The sequence below is a fragment of the Pistacia vera genome, unplaced genomic scaffold, assembly GCF_008641045.1.
Source record: "Pistacia vera cultivar Batoury unplaced genomic scaffold, PisVer_v2 Contig22, whole genome shotgun sequence".
Lineage (NCBI taxonomy): Eukaryota > Viridiplantae > Streptophyta > Magnoliopsida > Sapindales > Anacardiaceae > Pistacia > Pistacia vera.
In genome coordinates, this window is record NW_022196024.1 from 410,965 (window position 1) to 432,561 (window position 21,597).

General features: G+C 34.4%; 1 protein-coding gene across 1 annotated transcript; it reads right to left on the reverse strand.

Moving 5' to 3' along the window:
* Positions 1–777: 777 nt before the first annotated feature.
* LOC116130355 (pentatricopeptide repeat-containing protein At2g37230-like) lies at positions 778–20,081 on the reverse strand. Its single transcript, XM_031416104.1, has 2 exons — positions 19,683–20,081; positions 778–1,281 (listed from the first exon to the last, which is right to left on the reverse strand). Exons 1-2 carry the CDS (start codon positions 20,079–20,081, stop codon positions 778–780), a joined length of 903 nt encoding a protein of 300 aa, XP_031271964.1.
* Between the last annotated feature and the right edge of the window lie 1,516 nt (positions 20,082–21,597).

Here is a 21,597-nt window from a genome sequence, read left to right on the forward strand (position 1 = left end):
TGATTTTTATTAAATCACGCACACATCCATTCTGATTCCGACAGGGTCAATCGGAATTCTCTGGTTGGTAGAAATTTTTGTATCAACAAATTTTATGCTATAATAACAATCTCACGAGAAAAATGAGGTAAAATTAATCTACAATATATTAACAATAAAAAAAATATTATAGCTAATTTGGAAATAAAAAGGGTTAGCTTAGACATTTATATAAGGGAGAACAACATATTCCCATCCAAGGTTCGGCGAAACAACACTTTTCCACCCGTTAAGTTTCAAAACGACACTTTCCCACCCACCATTATGTTTTGTTAGGAAATTATGTTCTCTAACATGTATAAACAGTGTAAAGACAAAACTACCCTTCTCCCTTTTCTTCTTTCTCCTTTGCCAAAAACGCTGCCGATTTGCACCTAATCGGATGAAACAAAGACACAATACCCCTTAAGCCTAACTTGGCTTTAGGTTCACTAGATTGTATTACAATATGAACATTACAACAAGAAATTGATATTAAAATGTGTAAAAGCTTAAACATAGAACTGGATTTTCAGAAATATGAAGCAAAACTTTCATGTGGTATAGTAAGATGATTAATGCGGTGTTACACCTTTCAAATTCAGAACAAATGACATTATGTTTTCCACAAGTTAATATGGTCAAGATAGAGCTCTTTGAATCATTCTCAAACTAAAATTTTCAAGCAAAAGTTCTCTACTTAAAAAACTACACTAAAATTAGAAAGGGAGACCAAAAGGTAAAACTAGCTGGGAACTGCTAATTGTTTCTTCCCCTTCTTGCTCCCACGGGTTGTCTCCCCTCCCTTATCATTCTAGAGAGTATATCTGCTTGCTTTGTGTTCCCTTCTTGATTAAGGCTAGTAATCAAATCCTCATAGCTCTTCCAATCAGTGGCTCCTCCTTTCGCCAAAATTTCAAACAATAAAGAATATGCATTGAGAGTCTTCTCGGTTGCTAAGAGAGCATCCAACATCTTCTCACAGTTTGAAAAGTCTACAATGCAGTCTCTCTCCCCACAAAAATACAACAACTTCAGAGCAACAACAGTCTTCCCTTTCTCAAATAGAATAGATAGAAGACTACCAAAATTGGATCCACAACCATTGTGCATCAGCAGATCAATGCATCCAAGGGCTTCCTCAACATGACCTCTCATGAGAAGAGCTTCCAAGACCTCGGCGACCAAATCGCATATGGCCAAATCAACGTGGATTTGGTGTGATTCCATTTTTACCATCCCTTTTCTGATCCCATCAATTTCCTTAACAATTCAATACACAAAAAACAGCCCATTTTCCCAAATAATAACAATATAACACCAAATCCGGGCAATTGGTGGGGGAGGGGAAATGATGAAAGTGATATCATTTGGCAGAGTAAGTAGTGTGTCTTGAGTGAGAAGTGTAAGAATTCATGCCTAGAAAGGGTAAAATTGGTGCAAAACATGGTATAAGGTCATATAACATGTTATTGAAACTAAAAGGCTGAAATTGTTACCTTTTATGCTTTACAACTTTTGTAACTTAAAAAATAGTTCAAGATCTTCAAGAAATTTGATGAAAATCCTCAAAGTAAAGTCCACCTCAAGATGAAGGAAAGAGAGCCGGCCATAAGAGCTCAAGAGAGAGATTTTAGATCCAAATGAAAAATTAGATTAAATTTGGAAAATATCACTTATTTATATGCAAAGACCATTTTGAAATTGTTCTCAAGTCCTTGAATTAATGTGAATCATGTATTAACACTTAATACAAATTCACTATTCCTTGAAATAATTTCAATTTAATATTAACTCCTTAATATTAAATCATTATTGATCCTAAGTCCTTGAAACAATTTCAATTTAATATTAAATCTTTGATTTAAACAAATTTATAATCAAGGCATATTAAATAATCTCATTTAAAATTTAACCCATTATTGAATCCAATTCAATAATATATTTTAGTCCATCGTTGAATCTAATCCAATAATAACCAAATTGTCTTATTACCCTTGGTAACTGCTAGTTTCCCATGAGTAATCATTTCTCATCAATACATAAATTCAGATGCACACGTTTACATCTGAACATCGTTAACCTTTAACGATATGTATTACTCTCTCTTCTCATACAATTCAATAATATATTTTATTCCATCATTGAATCTAATCCAATAATGACCAAATTACCTTATTACCCTTGGTAAGTGCTAGTTTCCCATGAGTAATCATTTCTCACCAATATATAAATTTAGATGCACACGTTTACATCTGAACATCGTTAACTTTTAACAATATGTATTACTCTCTCTTCTCATACTTGGTTTTTAGGTGCGACCACTTAGGTTCACTGTAACCTAGCTATGGGCCTTATATCACAATCTAATATGTTTCATCATAACTCTTTATGATCGAAACTCGCACCGATCATGGTAGGCATCTAACAATGCTCCATAAACCCTAATCCACAATGAAGTTAAACTCCAATAAACTTTTTTCCCGATCATACGTTTTATATAGCAAAATCCCTCTGTCGTCTAATCCCAATTAAGTATAAGTTCATGGTATGTCAAAACCCTTAACATAATCTTTATCCAAATTGTTAATCAATACAATGGAACGTGTCATCATGAAACTCCTTTTTCATATGACTATTTTGTACTCTGGCTAGAGATTTCTCTTTTCCAATGTTTATTGACATTTGTTTGGGAATTCGGGACCAAACTATTTCGAGTCAACGGATCTCATCTTGACCATCACTTGTCCTCACACATGAATAACATATGACCAAACTCACTTCTTACACAAAACATGACTAGTCTCGTGTATATACACCATTTGAATCATATGCATCCTATGTCGAGTCCAACCATGATGTCTCAAGTCCAAAGATTAATGGTACACTAGTATGATCCTACGATATATCATTGACCACATTCTAAATGTCTATGTGATTCATCGTAATCGGTCATATTCGATAAATAGTTCACTAACTGTTTGTACATGCTAATGCCCTACTGACATAACTCTTATAACCACCCACACTAATACCATCATATGATATTCAATGGAAGCATTCAGCATGCCTACTATGCAATGTTATTGCCCAATTAACATTACTTACGTAGGGAATGCTTCGATGATTTGATCTTCTAAAAATTCGTATCATCCGGACATTTCACATGCGTTATAAATAGTACAAATGAAGCAATAAACAACATGTGAAATCAGAACTTTTTCTTCCATTCTCAAAAGAGTATTTACAAGATATAATGCCCTGAAACCGATAACACAATTCATTCTTAGGGTATACACTAACAAGAAGGAGATAGAGTTAACTTGGCGATGAACTGAGCATAGGTGAGAGCTTGACCGGTAATGGTGTTGACGAGAAAAGTAGTGGAGACTGTCGGTGGGGTGAGGAAGGAAGCGTTTGAATTCATGGTTTTTTTTTTTTTTTTTAAGTTTATATATACGAGATAAAATGAAATAACTATCTTTTAACTGTTTTGTAAATTTACCATTTTATCCTTTTTTTAGTTAAAGTTAACAGACTGTGGGTGAGAAAATGTCGTTTTGAAACTTGATAGATGGGAAATTGTTGTTTCATCAAACTTTGGGTGGGAAAAATCCCCGCCCCACAAAACACAGAAAAGAAAGAAACTGCCAGAACCGTACTCTGATAAGGAATCATAAGCCACATCTCAGCCCTGTTCAGTTTCATCTTTTTGCTATCTGCCATCCTGTGCCATCTACTATGCACCAAAATGTGAAAAAAAAGTTTGAACAGATCAAAATGAAGCAACGAATGAAAACAAATGCTGCAGACAGAGAAGAAAGTTGGGGGGGGGGTGTGGTGGTGATGGTGATGGTGGCGTGTGAGAGAGATGTTGACCAGTCGTAAATTGTTTTATCTTGAGTTCTTCCGGAATCCGGATTTTGTATTTGATTAGACGTGGCAACTGGGTTTTTGAGGACAGGCAGAAAAATGGCCGCCGCATGGCTGGTTTGGACATTCTGAAACTGCAGCATACTGTACTTACAGTGTCATTCTCGAAAATAAATTGTGAATTTGCAAGTGAATAATTACATCATCCTCCCTCGATTTAGGGGGGTGGCTCTCTTTGTCGCCGATCGAGGATATTTTCGTCATTAACTTTAATGATCACTAAAATTTAACTGGGATTCCATAAATTATCGTATTAGACCGGTCTTATTATCTTCTTGTAATTCCAACTTATTCCATAACAAAAATACTATAAAGAACGTTATAAAAATTTAATTTTTTTTTGAAAAATAATATTTATTGAATTTAATAAATCTGATAACTTTTGTGACATCCTCGATATTAATAAAACTTCCAATAAATTGCTATATTTTAGTGAAAAAATGTTGTTTAATACTGTATTCAATATGATTTTGTTGTGTGGTCAATTCAGAGAGGATAATTTCTTATTAGGAAAGAATATCTAGATTGGTTTAATTTAGAAGGAAAATATTTAGATGACTAAACTCTAACTAAGGTAGCCGTAGATTATGTAACTTTCCAATTCTATGTATTTAAATCTTATCTCAACTCTATCATTAAAATGGGTACTATATAAACCCATCATTCAGGGGGGCTGGGCAATTGTTTAAGCAAATTTTCCTAGGAATTATACAATTCTTTAAAGCTCTCAAAAACAATAAGGTAATAGTGTACGTAGGCTCAAGTTCTAACTTGTGAACCACTTTAAAAATTATTTTGTGTTCTTATTTTTTGACTCTTTTTATTCATTAATAATTTCATTAAATCACGTGCAAATCCATTCGGTTCCAACAGGGTCAATCGAAATTCTCTGGTTGGTGCAGATTTTGTATCAACATTTTGGCGCGAGAGAGAGGGGTGTTCAAATCAACTCTCCATGTTTTTCCAGCAAGTCTCAACTTCTTCAAAAAATCCCCGCTTCTTTTTCTAGAATCATGTTATCAAATATGAAAATATGAGCAGGATAAAGTCTGAATCTAAAAAGCAGTAAACACAAGAATTGTAGCCCTTCGAGGAATCTTTCGACGGTCCAAGAATCATCAAATCTGAGGTCGCGGCTTAAGTTATCATCAAAATACTGAAGCGTTTCCAAATCAGAGCTCTCAGATCGCGTGGTCAGATTGCGTATCAGATTCTCAGATTAGAAAGAGCTCGAGCTCTCGAGCTCCCAAGCTGTCGAGCTCTCAAGCTAGCTCTCTAGTTCTCAAGCTCTCTAGCTCCTAAGCTATCAAGCTCTCCATGCTTTCTAATCGAGCAATGCTTCAGATCAAGCTTTTCATGCTTCCTAATTGGCAATGCTCTCAGATCAAAATCTCCATGCTTCCTAATCGAGCAATGCTCTCAGATCAAGCTCTCCATGCTTCTGATCGAGCAATGCTCTCAAATCAATTTCTCCATGCTTCCTGATCGAGCCATGCTCTCAGATCAAGCTCTCCATGTTTTGATCGAGCTATGCTTCAAATCAAGCTCTCCATGCTTTCTGATCGAGCTATGCTCTCAAATCAAGCTTTCACGCTTTCTGATCGAGCTATGCTCTAAACAAGCTCTCCACGCTTCTAACGAACTCCTTACACTCTCGATGAGCTTTATGCTCTCTGATCGAGCTCTGATGTTCTCAGATCAAGCTCTTTATGCTCCCTGATTAAACTCATAGCTACACTCATTCGCCTGAGATCATGTGTTTAAGATTCTTCAAATCTTAGATCGCACTAGGCATAACTCAAGTTCTTTAGTTCGAGAAGCAGCCTATAGTGCAACAGCCATCTAGATCAAAGGCATGATTTTTGAAGTGTGATTACGCACTTCAAAAACTGGGGGGGGGGGGGGGGGGGGGGGGGCTGCTATTGTGTGCAGTCTATCTGGAGAGGTAATTTCTAAGGAGAGAAGATATTTAGATTGGCTCAATTTGGAAGGAACATATTCAGATTGGCTTAGACTCCAACTAAGGTAGCGAAGCATGCAACTTCCCATTCTAAGTTTTAAATCTTATCTCAACTCTATCATGTAAATGGATACTATATAACCCATCATACTTTTTTCAGGGGGGTTGGGCAATTTATAAGCAAATTTTCCTATGAATTATATTATTTTATGAGCTCTCAAAAGCAATAAGATAACAGTGGGCGTAGGCTCAAGTTATAACTTGCCGAACTACTTTAAAAATTGTCTTTGTTCTTATATGACTCTTTCTTTTTTATTCATTGCTGATTTTTATTAAATCATGCGCACATCCATTCCGATTCTGACAGGGTCAATCGGAATTCTCTGGTTGTATAAATTTCTGTGTTAACAAATTTTATGCTATAATAACAATCTCACTAGAAAAATGAGGTAAAATTAATCTAATATATTAACAGTAAAAAAAATATTACAGCTAATTTGGAAATAAAAAAGGATTGCTTAGACATTTATATAAGGGAGACAAACATATTCCATCCAAGGTTCAGTGAAACAACACTTTTCCACCGTCAAGTTTCAAAACGACACTTTCCCACCATACGTTATGTTTACTAGAAAATATGTCTCTAACATGTATAAACAATGTAAAGACAAAACTACCCTTCTCCCTTTCTTCTTTCTCCTTTGCCAAAAACGCTGCCAATTGCACCTGGCCGATGAAACTAGAAACACAATACCCTGAAGCCTGACTTGGCTTTAGGTTCACTAGATTGTGTACAATATTAACATTACAACAAGAAACTGTTTAAAAACAAATCATCATCTTCAAAGCTACAAATGGTACCAAGTTTATGTTAAAACGGTTGAAAAGCTAAACATAGAACTGGATTTTCAGAAATATGAAGCAAAAATTTCAGGTGGTATAGTAAGATGATTAATGCGGTGTTACACCTTTCAAATTCAGAACAATGACATTATGTTTGTTAGTATATGCCCTAGGAACCAATCGTGTTCGGTTCCGAGGCATATGTTTTGTATAATAGTGAATGTATATAGTTGTATATACATTTATCTTATCAATAGAAGAAAGTGTTCTTATTTTACATGTGGTTTATTGCTATTTAATATATGTGGTTTATTGCTTCATTTATATATATGTATTACATGTGAAATGTCCGAATGATACAAATCTTTAGAAGATCAAAATCATCAAAGTATTCCCTACATAGGTAATATTAATTGGGCAATAATATTACATAGTAAGCATGTTGAATGTCTTCGTAGAATATCATGTGATGATATGGTGTGGGTGATTATAAAGTTATATCACTAGGGCATTAACATGGATACGCGGTTAGTGATCTGTTTACGAATATGGCAATTTATGATGACTCACATGGACATTTTAAATGTAGTTAATGATTTATCATAAGATCGACTAGGTATTATTAATCTAGACTGAGATATCACGGTTGGATTCTGATAAACGTATATGGTTCATATGGTGTATAACATGAGGCTAATCATGCCATGTGTTAAAAGCCAATTTGATCATGTGTTGTTATGTGTGAGGACAAGTGATAGTCAAAATGGGATCCGTTGACTGGTATAGATTGATATCAAGTTCCTAGACAAATGTCAAGATACATTGGAAAATGGAAATCTCACGGGGTATATAAAATGTTACATGAAAGGTTGTTTCATAGTGACACGTTCCATATGTATTGAATTAAAATTAAGATAAGGATTTTGACATACCATGAATCCATTCTTAATTGGGATTAGATAACGGAAGGATTTGATTATACAACTTGTATGATTGTAAAGGTCGTTGGAGTATATTTTCATTGTGACTTAGAGGTTATGGAGCATTGCTAGATGCCTACCATAATCAGTGGGAGTTTTGTTTATAAGAGTTATGACAAAACATATCGAAATAGTCTTGATATTGGGCCCACGGCTAGGCTACAGTGAACCTAAGAGGTCACACATAAAAAACTAAGGAGAATGGAGAAATAGCCAAAGAGAGTTGATTATCCAAGGTTGGCACACCATCGAGGGTAATGAAGTTATTTTATTAATCATTTTCTTTATATTAAATTGGATTTTGTAAGGGGTTGTAATGTAAACATTAAACAATTTAAGGGTTAAATTGTTATGTAAACAATTTAAGAGTTAAATTGTTAATTGTGATTAAATGTTAATCCAATGTTATAATTTAAAGAAGTTAACAACTTCATAACAATTATGGAATGGTTTAAGAAGTCCAAAACAATTATTGAATTGTTTACAAGGATTCCTATATAAGAAAATGATATATCAATTTTGTGTAGAGAAAAAATCTCTAAGAACCCTAAATCTCTCTCTTGGCCAAATTTCTTTTCCCTTGGTGTGGATACTCTTTTGCTTAATTTCTCTTGAAATTAAGAGTCTCAAGGTTGCTAAGGGCTTAAGGTAACATGTTCTACCTTACTTATTTCAATTTGATTGAATTTTTTTAAAATATAACTACTTGTTTAGTATGATATGTTGACTCTCCATGCATCCATCTTTCAATGTTTTCCACAAGTTAATATGGTCAAGATGGAGCTCTTCGAATCATTCTCAAACTAAAATTTCAAGCAAAAGTTCTCTACTTAAAAATTACACTAAAATTAGAAAGGGAGATAAAAAGGTAAATCAGTTGGGAACTACTAATTGTTTTTTGCCCTTCTTGCTCCCACGGTGTGTCTCCCCCCCTTATCATTCAAGGGGGCGTTTGGTTGGGGGTTATATGGGATTAATAGGGTAATGTCATCTTATATTACTTGATTACTCGTTTGGTGTCAAGTAAAGTAATGTATTCTGGTAATCCTCAAATACATAGTAGTTACTATGGTAATATAGGAGGTAATCTGATTACCTTCATTTTCTTAGGTATTCTAAGATTACCAAGGTAATCTTTTTTTGTAACAATTCTACCCTTATTATAAAATTATAGGACATAATGCCCTTGTATTTAAACAATTTACAAAAAAGTTATGGACATTTTTAACCTTACAAAAAAAATTTAAACCTGTTTATACCCTCCAACTTCAACAAAATTAAAAATTCAATTCATTACTACGTGAAAACCTAACTCCTTTACTCATCATCTATCGAATAAATCTTCATTACCAAATTAATTACCCATTTTTCCACAGTTGAACACAAACCATTTGCATTAACTTTAGCTTCCTTTCATGTCAGATCAAGTGGAGTGCGTCTGTTGCAAAATTCTCGTCTTCACTCCAGCAAAATCTTTGAGTGTACTTGAATCTGTGCCGTCTTCGCCGCTGAATCGAGGTAATCATCCATTTTCCAAGTGCCACTGCCTTTGGGTTGCTGGGGTGATGTTTGCAGGGGGGTGTAGGATGGATCTTGGAGTTTTGTTGGTTGTTAGTGCATGTCGTTTGTTTGTTTCAGTATTATTCATTTGATTAAAAAGTTTGCATTTCACTGCGGTGTTAAATTGGGTAGGGGCTGGGGCCTTGGGTCCACCATTGAGATTTCTCATGGCAGTTTGATAATATAAAAAAGAAATGTATAGGCGTGCTGGTTGGAAAGAGAATAAAACAGAGTGATAAAGAGAGAGTGGCGGGGAGGTGGCGACAGAGGTGGACATAACTCAATAAAGACAGCAATTATTTGACCCAAACCCAAGTACTTCAGTTCCTTTTCTCCTACCGGGGGGCGAGGAGGGCGTCGGGGACGGAACGACCCTCTGAGTTCCTTATGAACAACAGAGTATAAATTAGAAAGCAAATAATCAGGAGCATCAGGACCGTTAAATCCATCATAAATCTCACCAAAAGCCGACAACTGGCGTATCCGTGTTGTTACGTTGCTAGATTTGGTGGCCGACGGTGGTTGTCAACGGCCGACAATGGCTGGGTTGGTGGGGGTGTATTGTTCATTTTCCAAACTTTTTTATGGGGCTGTTTTTGCTAAGTTTTAAAAGATAGGGAGTTATAAAATCTAAATATATTAATAATAATATTTAATTAAAGGACAATTCAGTAATTTAAACAACTACCCACCAATTTATTCCTTCTAACCAAATATATTAATAAAACATACCCACCAATTTATTCAACTAACAAAAAATTTTCCTAAGATTCCCAGTAATCTTCCAAGGTAATCTATCTTTCAGTAATCTAATATTTCTCAACCAAACGCCCCCTAAAGAGTATATCTACTTGCTTTATGTTCCCTTCCTGTAAGGCTAGTAATCAAATCCCACAACTCTTCCAATCAGTGGCCCTTCCTTTGCCAAATTTCAAACATAAAGAATATGCATTGAGAGTCTTCTCAATTGCTAAGAGAGCATCCAACATCTTCTCACAACTTGAAAAGTCTACAATGCAGTCTCTCTCCACACAAAAATACAACAATTTCAGAGCAACAACGGTCTTCCCTTTTCAGATAGAATAGATAGAAGACTACCAAAATTGGGTGCACAACCACTGTGCATCAGCAGATCAATGCATCCAAGGCGGAAAAACAAACACAAATGAAACTATTCCAATGAAAATAAAATAGAACAAAGTAAAAATGAAATTACGCAAACAACCTAAAAAGAAAATAATTAACTAAAAATACAAAGAGACAAACTAAACGGGACACAAATATTAAACAATTCACCCAAACATCTATATGTAAAGCTTTTTTCTTTTTTTTTCTTTTTTTATAGGGTTGTTTTATTTTATTTTATTTTTTTCTTCACCCACTTAAAATTTTGATTCATGATAGGGAAGTTTTTTTTTTTTTAATTTAAGTATTTTAACATTTTACAAAAAATCATTTAAATAAAAGAAATTCATATAAAAGGACCGAACAAAAAAGAAAAAGAGGAGGGTGTTGTCTATTTCAATAATCTTATTGGATTACAGTAAGACCACTATGTGTTATTATTAACTAATGAAACAAAGTACACCAGTTTTTGTAAGCAAGTCTTAGAAAAATTAGTTTATTGCAAAGAAAATATTTTAGTCAACAGTAAATTCTGACATTTGCTTCTAACATTTCTCTTTCAGCTATATTTATATGCCCCAACATAAAAGAAGGTGTTGACTAAGATTAAGCTTAGGCTTAGGTTTGGTTTGGTTTGGTTAATTTTGGGTGTCTCGTGTTTCAATTTTTTCTTCATGTTTTAACATGGTTGTAATGTTTCAATTTCCTATAGGATTGCATTTTACAATTTGTTTTGTTGTATTGCTGATATTCAACTCTTTTATGAGCTTGGGAAATTTGTAGTGATTCTTGCATATGAATGTGAATGAATTCTGGATAATAGTTGCTCACTGCTACTTGCATGATATTGCTGAAATTTTAAATAATGATTTGCAATTGAATTTCTTGATTTTGCAGCTGTATAGGTAGTATATATAGATAATATAATTTTTCTTTTGATGGTATATCAATTTGCTTTATCTTAATGAAAGTAGTACTGTTATTTCATACAAAATGTTTGTTTGTGGACATTCTAAGGTGAATTTGAGGTGGTAATGAGTGAAAAAGGTTTGTTTTTTACTGGTTTTTGTTGGAAATTTTTTTTGTAAAACTGGTTAATTATTTGTATAATATATGTATTATAAGTTTGTGGACATTCTGAAGTGAATTTGAGGTGATAAAGAGTGAAAAGTGGCTTGTTTTTTTACTGGTTTTTGTTGGAATTTTTTTCTGTAAAGTTAATTATTTGTATATTGCATCTATTATAAGTTTGTGGATATTCTGAGATGAATTTGAGAGGGTTCTGAGTAAAAAATGGTTTTTTTTTTTTTTTACTGGTTCTTTTTGAAAATTTCTTGTGTAAAACTGATTAATTATTTGTATACTGTATGTATTATAAGTTTGTGGACATTCTCAGAGGAAGTTATTGAGTTACTTTGTTTCATGTCATAACTCTTGGAGATAATCAAGGGTTTGGAGTACATGAACTTAGGAAGTACTAGAATCAAAGCCTCATGTTTTATGTCACCCAGAACAGATTGTATACTAGTCATATTTTTGCTCTATCTATATATTACTGATCATAGATTTATGACCAGAATTAAAGCCTCATATTTTTGCTCTATGGAGGTTGAATTGGCTTCAATATTTTTGAATGAGAAATGTGACAATGACAATTAATTGACTTTGATATTTTTGAATGAGATTGTTAAAATGACAATGAAGTGATTTTAACTCCATTTTCTGTTCTTCCCCTTTAAAACCTATTGGTTTATTTACCTAGCTTGAACATATTTGAGTTGTATTCCCAATTTCTTTTTTTTGGGTATCAATTCAAGCGATTGCATCATGATTTTGGAATCTACACTCTTATCGGGTTTTAATTGATAAAATTCAATCAGTTTATTTTGCATCAAACACATGAACAAAACGGTAATATTAATTACTTCAAAATTTTAATAGAGTGATGCTATGGGTACTAATGGATGGGTACTAATTTGTGTACTAACTAAAGCATAGTACCCGTACTATGCGCATAGTACGGGTACTATGCTTTAGTTAGTACACAAATTAGTACACATCCATTAGTACCCAAAGTATTATTCATTTTAATATCTTAACGATTACTGATTGGTTTTTAGCATTAGGGACAAATTGGTAATTTAAATTTTATACATAGTTGGAGATATATTAGTAATTACATAGCTAAAAGGCGTATATTGGTAATTACATAATTGAAAAGGGGTATATTGGTAATTGAATGCATTGACATGACATATAATAATAATAAAACAATTCCTATCAACAATTAAAGGCATTTCCGTCTTTATGGTTTAATTACTGTATTTGACAGGTGGTGGTAATTTGGCGTCGTGAAACTTTTTGAGTGGGAAATTGTCATTAAGGCAAAACTCCGAGGAAATAGTCGTTTAATAATATAAAAACTGTTGGTACGATGAAGTAGAACCCGTGACACGCAGAGATATACTTTTCTATTCAGAATCAAACAAATTTCCAGCTCATAACTCTGAATCCCCGCCCCACAAAACAACAGAAAAGAAAGAACTGCCAGAACCGTACTCTGATAAGGAATCATAAGCCACATCTCAGCCCCTGTTCAGTTTCATCTTTTTGCTATCTGCCATCCTGTGCCATCTACCTATGCACCAAAATTGTGAAAAAAAAGTTTGAACAGATCCATCTTCCCATACACCAAAATTGTGAAAAAAAAAGTTTGAACAGATCAAAATGAAGCAACGAATGAAAACAAATGTTGCAGACAAAGAAGAAAGTCGGGGGGTTGCTGATGGTGATGGTGGTGTGTGAGATGAGATGTTGACCAGTCGTAAATTGATTTATCTTGAGTTCTTCCGGAATCCGGATTTTGTATTTGATTAGACGTGGCAACTGGGTTTTTGAGGACAGGCAGAAAAATGGCCCGCCGCATGGCTGGGTTTGGACATTCTGAAACTGCAGCATACTGTACTTACAGTGTCATTCTCGAAAATAAATATGTGAATTTGCAAGTGAATAATTAATTATCATCCCCTTGATTTAGGGGGATGGCTCTCTTTGTCGCCGATCGAGGATATTTTCGTCATTTAACTTTAATGATCATCTAAAATTTAACTGGGATTCCATAAATTATCGTATTAGACCGGTCTTATTATCTTTCTTGTAATTCCAACTTTATCCATAACAAAAATTACTATAAAGAACGTTATAAAAATTTTAATTTTTTTTTGAAAAATAATATTTATTGAATTTTAATAAATCTGATAACTTTTGTGACATCCTCGATATTAATAAAACTTCCAAATAAATTGCTATATTTTAGTGAAAAAATGTTGTTTAATACTGTATATTCAATATGATTTTGTTGTGTGGTCAATTCAGAGAGGATAATTTCTTATTAGGAAAGAGATATCTAGATTGGTTTAATTTAGAAGGAAAATATTTAGACTGACTTAAACTCTAACTAAGGTAGCCGTAGATTATGTAACTTTCCAATTCTATGTATTTAAATCTTATCTCAACTCTATCATATAAATGGGTACTATATAAACCCATCATTCAGGGGGGCTGGGCAATTGTTTTAAGCAAATTTTCCTAGGAATTATACAATTCTTTATAAGCTCTCAAAACCAATAAGGTAATAGTGTACGTAGGCTCAAGTTCTAACTTGTTGAACCACTTTAAAAATTATTTTGTGTTCTTATTTATGACTCTTTTTATTCATTACTAATTTTCATTAAATCACGTGCACATCCATTTCGGTTCCAACAGGGTCAATCGAAATTCTCTGGTTGGTGCAGATTTTTGTATCAACATTTTGGCGCGAGAAGGAGGGCCTGTTCACATCAACTCTCCATGTTTTTCCAGCAAGTCTCAACTTCTTCAACAAATCCCCGCTTCTTTTTCTAGAATCATGTTATCAAATATGAAAATATGAGCAGGATAAAGTCTGAATCTAACTAAGCAGTAAACACAAGAATTGTAGCCCTTCGAGTAATCTTTTCGACGGTCCAAGAATCATCAAATCTGAGGTCTGCGGCTTAAGTTATCATCAAAATACTGAAGCCTGTTCCAAATCAGAGCTCTCAGATCGCGTGGTCAGATTGCGTACTCAGATCTCTCAGATTAGAAAGAGCTCGCTAGCTCTCGAGCTCCCAAGCTGTCGAGCTCTCAAGCTAGCTCTCTAGTTCTCAAGCTCTCTAGCTCCTAAGCTATCAAGCTCTCCATGCTTTCTAATCGAGCAATGCTCTCAGATCAAGCTTTTCATGCTTCCTAATTGAGCAATGCTCTCAGATCAAACTCTCCATGCTTCCTAATCGAGCAATGCTCTCAGATCAAGCTCTCCATGCTTCCTGATCGAGCAATGCTCTCAAATCAATTTCTCCATGCTTCCTGATCGAGCCATGCTCTCAGATCAAGCTCTCCATGCTTTCTGATCGAGCTATGCTCTCAAATCAAGCTCTCCATGCTTTCTGATCGAGCTATGCTCTCAAATCAAGCTTTCCACGCTTTCTGATCGAGCTATGCTCTCAAATCAAGCTCTCCACGCTTTCTAATCGAACTCCTTACACTCTCAGATTGAGCTTTTTATGCTCTCTGATCGAGCTCTGTATGTTCTCAGATCAAGCTCTTTATGCTCCCTGATTAAACTCATAAGCTCACTCATTCGCCTGAGATCATGTGTTCAAGATCTCTCAAATCTCTTAGATCGCACTAGGCATAACTCAAGTTCTTTAGTTCGAGACTGCAGCCTATAGTGCAACAGCCATCTAGATCAAAGGCATGAGTTTTTGAAGTGTGATTACGCACTTCAAAAACTGGGGGGGGGGGGGGGGGGGGGGGGGGGGGGGGGGGGGGGGGGGGGCTGCTATTGTTGTGCAGTCTATCTGGAGAGGATAATTTCTATTAGGAGAGAAGATATTTAGATTGGCTCAATTTGGAAGGAACATATTCAGATTGGCTTAGACTCCAACTAAGGTAGTCGAAGATCATGCAACTTCCCCATTCTACGTATTTAAATCTTATCTCAACTCTATCATGTAAATGGATACTATATAACCCATCATAACTTTTTTTCAGGGGGGTTGGGCAATTGTTATAAGCAAATTTTCCTATGAATTATATTATTTTTTATGAGCTCTCAAAAGCAATAAGATAACAGTGGACGTAGGCTCAAGTTATAACTTGCCGAACTACTTTAAAAATTGTCTTTTGTTCTTATTTATGACTCTTTCTTTTTTATTCATTGCTGATTTTTATTAAATCATGCGCACATCCATTCCGATTCTGACAGGGTCAATCGGAATTCTCTGGTTTGTATAAATTTCTGTGTTAACAAATTTTATGCTATAATAACAATCTCACTAGAAAAATGAGGTAAAATTAATCTACAATATATTAACAGTAAAAAAAATATTACAGCTAATTTGGAAATAAAAAGGATTAGCTTAGACATTTATATAAGGGAGAACAACATATTCCTATCCAAGGTTCAGTGAAACAACACTTTTTCCACCCGTCAAGTTTCAAAACGACACTTTCCCACCCATCGTTATGTTCTACTAGAAAAATATGTTCTCTAACATGTATAAACAATGTAAAGACAAAACTACCCTTCTCCCTTTTCTTCTTTCTCCTTTGCCAAAAACGCTGCCAATTTGCACCTGGCCGGATGAAACTAGAAAACACAATACCCCTGAAGCCTGACTTGGCTTTAGGTTCACTAGATTGTGTTACAATATTAACATTACAACAAGAAACTGGTTTTAAAAACAAATCATCATCTTCAAAGCTACAAATGGTACCAAAGTATTTATGTTAAAACGAGTGTAAAAGCTTAAACATAGAACTGGATTTTCAGAAATATGAAGCAAAACTTTCATGTGGTATAGTAAGATGATTAATGCGGTGTTACACCTTTCAAATTCAGAACAAATGACATTATGTTTGTTAGTATATGCCCTAGGAACCAATCGTGTCATCGGTTCCGAGGCATTATGTTTTGTATATATATGTGAATGTATATAGTTTGTATATACATTTTATCTTATCAATAGAAGAAAGTGTTCTTATTTTACATGTGGTTTATTGCTTCATTTATATATATGTGGTTTATTGCTTCATTTATATATATGTATTACATGTGAAATGTCCGAATGATACAAATCTTTAGAAGATCAAAATCATCAAAGTATTCCCTACATAGGTAATATTAATTGGGCAATAATATTACATAGTAAGCATGTTGAATGTCTTCGTAGAATATCATGTGATGATATTGGTGTGGGTGATTATAAAAGTTATATCACTAGGGCATTAACATGGATACGCGGTTAGTGATCTGTTTATCGAATATGGCAATTTATGATGACTCACATGGACATTTAAAATGTAGTTAATGATTTATCATAAGATCGTACTAGGGTATTATTAATCCTTAGACCTGAGATATCACGGTTGGATTCTGCATAAACGTATATGGTTCATATGGTGTATAAACATGAGGCTAATCATGCCATGTGTTAATAAGCCAATTTGATCATGTGTTGTTTATGTGTGAGGACAAGTGATAGTCAAAATGGGATCCGTTGACTTGGTATAGATTGATATCAAGTTCCTAGACAAATGTCAAGATACATTGGAAAATGGAAATCTCCAGCCGGGGTATATAAAATGTTACATGAAAGGTTGTTTCATAGTGACACGTTCCATATGTATTGAATTAAAATTAAGATAAGGATTTTGACATACCATGAATCCATTCTTAATTGGGATTAGATAACGGAAGGATTTGATTATACAACTTGTATGATTGTAAAAGGTTCGTTGGAGTATATCTTCATTGTGACTTAGGGGTTATGGAGCATTGCTAGATGCCTACCATAATCAGTGGGAGTTTTGTTTATAAAGAGTTATGACAAAACATATCGAAATAGTCTGTGATATTGGGCCCACGGCTAGGCCACAGTGAACCTAAGAGGTCACACATAAAAACTAAGGAGAATGAAGAAATAGCCAAAGAGAGTTGATTATCCAAGGTTGGCTAGCACCTACCAAAGGTAATAAAGTTATTTATATTAATCATTTTCTTTATATTAAATTGGATTTTACAAGGGGTTGTAATTGTAAACAATTTAAGGGTTAAATTGTTATGTAAACAATTTAAGAGTTAAATTGTTAATTGTGATTAAATGTTAATCCAATGTTATCATTTAAAGAAGTTTAACAACTTCATAACAATTATGGAATTGTTTAAGGAAGTCCAAAACAATTATTGAATTGTTTACAAGGATTCCTATATAAAGAAAATGATATATCAATTTTTGTGTAGAGAAAAATCTCTAAGAACCCTAAATCTCCCTCTTGGTCAAATCTCTTCTTCCCTTGGTGTGGATACTCTTTTGCTTAATTTCTCTTGAAATTAAGAGTCTCCAAGGTTGCTAAGGGCTTAAGGTAACATGTTCTACCTTACTTATTTCAATTTGATTGAATTTTTTTTAAAACTATAACTATACTTGTTATAGTATGATATGTTTGACTCTCCATGCATCCATCTTTCAATGTTTTCCACAAGTTAATATGGTCAAGATGGAGCTCTTCGAATCATTCTCAAACTAAAAATTTCAAGCAAAAGTTCTCTACTTAAAAAATTACACTAAAATTAGAAAGGGAGATAAAAAGGTAAATCTAGTTGGGAACTACTAATTGTTTCTTGCCCTTCTTGCTCCCACGGGTTGTCTCCCCTCCCTTATCATTCTAAGGGGGCGTTTGGTTGGGGGTTATATGGGATTACTAGGGTAATGTCATCTTATATTACTTGATTACCTCGTTTGGTTGTCAAAGTAATGTAAGATTCTGGTAATCCTCAAATACTAATAGTAGTTACTATTGGTAATATAGGAGGTAATCTGATTACCTTCATTTTCTTAGGTATTCTAAGATTACCAAGGTAATCTTTTTTTGTAACAATTCTACCCCTTATTAATAAAATTATAGGACAATAATGCCCTTGTTATTTAAACAATTTACAAAAAAGTTATGGACATTTTTAACCTTACAAACAAAAATTTAAACCTGTTTATACCCTCCAACTTCAACAAAATTAAAAATTCCCAATTCATTACTACGTGAAAACCTAACTCCTTTACTCATCATCTATCGAATTAAATCTTCATTTACCAAATTAATTACCCATTTTTTCCACAGTTGAACACAAACCCATTTGCATTTAACTTTAGCTTCCTTTCATGTTCAGATCAAGTGGAGTGCGTCTGTTGCAAATTTCTCGTCTTCACTTCCAGCAAATCTTTGAGTGTTACTTGAATCTGTGCCGTCTTCTGCCGCTGAATCGAGGTAATCATCCAGTTTTCCCAAGTGTCCACTGCCTTTGGGTTGCCTGGGGTGATGTTTGCAGGGGTGTAGGATGGATCTTGGAGTTTTGTTGGTTGTTTAGTGCATGTCGTTGGTTTTGTTTCAGTATTATTCATTTGAATTAAAAAGTTTGCATTTCACTTGCGGTGTTAAATTGGGTAGGGGCTGGGGCCTCTGTTGGTCCACCATTGAGATTTCTCATGGCAGTTCTGATAATATAAAGAAATGTATAGGCGTGCTGGATTGGAAAGAGAATAAAACAGAGTGATAAAGAGAGAGTGGCGTGGAGGGTGGCGACAGAGGTGGCACATAACTCAATAAAGACAGCAATTATTTGACCCAAACCCAAGTACTTCAGTTCCTTTTCTTCCTACCGGTGGGCGAGGAGGGCGTCGGGGACGGAACGACCCTCTGAGTTCCTTATGAACAACAGAGTATAAATTAGAAAGCAAATAATCAGGAGCATCAGGACCGTTAAATCCATCATAAATCTCACCAAAAGCCGACAACTGGCTATCCGTGTGTTGTTACGTTGCTAGATTCTGGTGGCCGACGGTGGTTGTCAACGGCCGACAATGGCTGGGTTGGTGGGGGTGTATTGTTCATTTTCCAAACTTTTATTATGGGGCTGTTTTTGCTAAGTTTTTAAAAGATAGGGAGTTATAAAATCTAAATAATATTATAATAATAATATTTAATTAAAGGACAATTCAGTAATTTAAACAACATACCCACCAATTTATTCCTTCTAACCAAATATATTAATAAAACATACCCACCAATTTATTCCAACTAACCAAACACATTTTCCTAAAGATTCCCAGTAATCTTCCAAGGTAATCTATCTTTCCAGTAATCTAATATTTCTCAACCAAACGCCCCCTAAAGAGTATATCTACTTGCTTTATGTTCCCTTCCTGATTAAGGCTAGTAATCAAATCCTCACAACTCTTCCAATCAGTGGCCCTTCCTTTCGCCAAAATTTCAAACAATAAAGAATATGCATTGAGAGTCTTCTCAATTGCTAAGAGAGCATCCAACATCTTCTCACAACTTGAAAAGTCTACAATGCAGTCTCTCTCCACACAAAAATACAACAATTTCAGAGCAACAACGGTCTTCCCTTTCTCAGATAGAATAGATAGAAGACTACCAAAATTGGGTGCACAACCACTGTGCATCAGCAGATCAATGCATCCAAGGGCTTCCTCAACATGACCTCTCATGAGAAGAGCTTCCAAGGCCTCGAAGACCAAATCGCATATGGCCAAATCGACGCGGATTTGGTGTGATTCCATTTTTACCATCCCTTCCCTAATCCTATCAATTTCCCTAACAATTCAATACACAAAAAATAGCCCATTTCCCTAAATAACAACAATATAACGCCAGATCCGGGCAATTGGTGGGGGAGGGGAAATGATGAAAGTGATATCATTTGGCGAAGTAAGTAGTGTGTCTTGAGTGAGAAGTGTAAGAATTCATTCTTAGAAAGGGTAAAATTGGTGTAAAACATGACATAAGGTCATATGACATGTTATTAAAACTAAAAGGCTGAAATTGTTACCTTTTATGCTTTACAACTTTTGTAACTTAAAAAGGAGTTCAAGATCTTCAACAAATTTGATGAAAATCCTCCAAGTAAAGTCCACCCCAAGATGAAGAAAAGACAGCTGGCCATGAGAGCTCAAGAGAGAGATTTTAAATCCAAATGAAAAATTAGATTAAATTAGGGAAATATCACTTATTTATACGCAATGACCATTTTGAAATTGTTCTCAAGTCCTTGAATTAATATGAATCATGTATTAACACTTAATACAAATTCAATATTATTTTCAAGTCCTTGAAATAATTTCAATTTAATATTAACTCCTTAATATTAAATCATTATTGATCCTAAGTCCTTGAAACAATTTCAATTTAATATTAACTCCTTAATATTAAATCTTTGATTTAAACAAATTTATAATCAAGGCATATTAAATAATCTCATTTAAAATTTAACCCATTATTGAATCCAATTCAATAATATATTTTAATCCATCATTGAATCTAATCTAATAATGACCAAATTACCTTATTACCCTTGGTAAGTGCTAGTTTCCCATGAGTAATCATTTCTCACCAATACATAAATTCAGATGCACATGTTTACATTTGAACATCGTTAACCTTTAACGATATGTATTACTCTCTCTTTTCATACTTGGTTTTTAGGTGTGACCACTTAGGTTCACTGTAACCTAGCTGTGGGCCTTATATCACAATCCGATATATTTCGTCATAACTCTTTATGATCGAAACTCCCACCGATCATGGTAGGCATCTAACAATGCTCCATGAACCCTAAGCCACAATGAAGTTAAACTCCAATGAACCTTTTTCCCGATTGTACATTTTATGTAGCAAAATTCCTCTATCGTCTAATCCCGATTAAGTATAGGTTCATGGTATGTCAAAACTCTTAACTTAATCTTTATCCGAATTGTCAATCAATACAATGGAACGTGTCATCATGAAACTCCTTTTTCATATGACTATTTTGTATTCTGGCTATAGATTTCGCTTTTCCAATGTTTATTGACATTTGTTTGGGAATTCAGGACCAAACTATTTCGAGTCAACGGATCTCATCTTGACCATCACTTGTCCTCATACATGAATAACATATGACCAAACTGGTTTCTTACACAAAACATGACTAGTCTCATGTATATACATCATTTGAATCATATGCATCATATGTCAAGTCCAACCGTGATGTCTCAAGTCTAAGGATAAGTGGTACACTAGTACGATCCTAAGATATAT

What these genes read in the sequence shown, in the direction of transcription:
- LOC116130355 (XM_031416104.1), bottom strand. Translation starts at nt 20,081, where the DNA reads ATGGAATCACACCAAATCCGCGTCGATTTGGCCATATGCGATTTGGTC. An exon ending in AGGAAGGGAACATAAAGCAA is followed by an intron (nt 1,282 to 19,682) that starts GTAGATATACTC and finishes TGAATTGTTAAG; the next exon opens with GAAATTGATGGGATCAGAAA.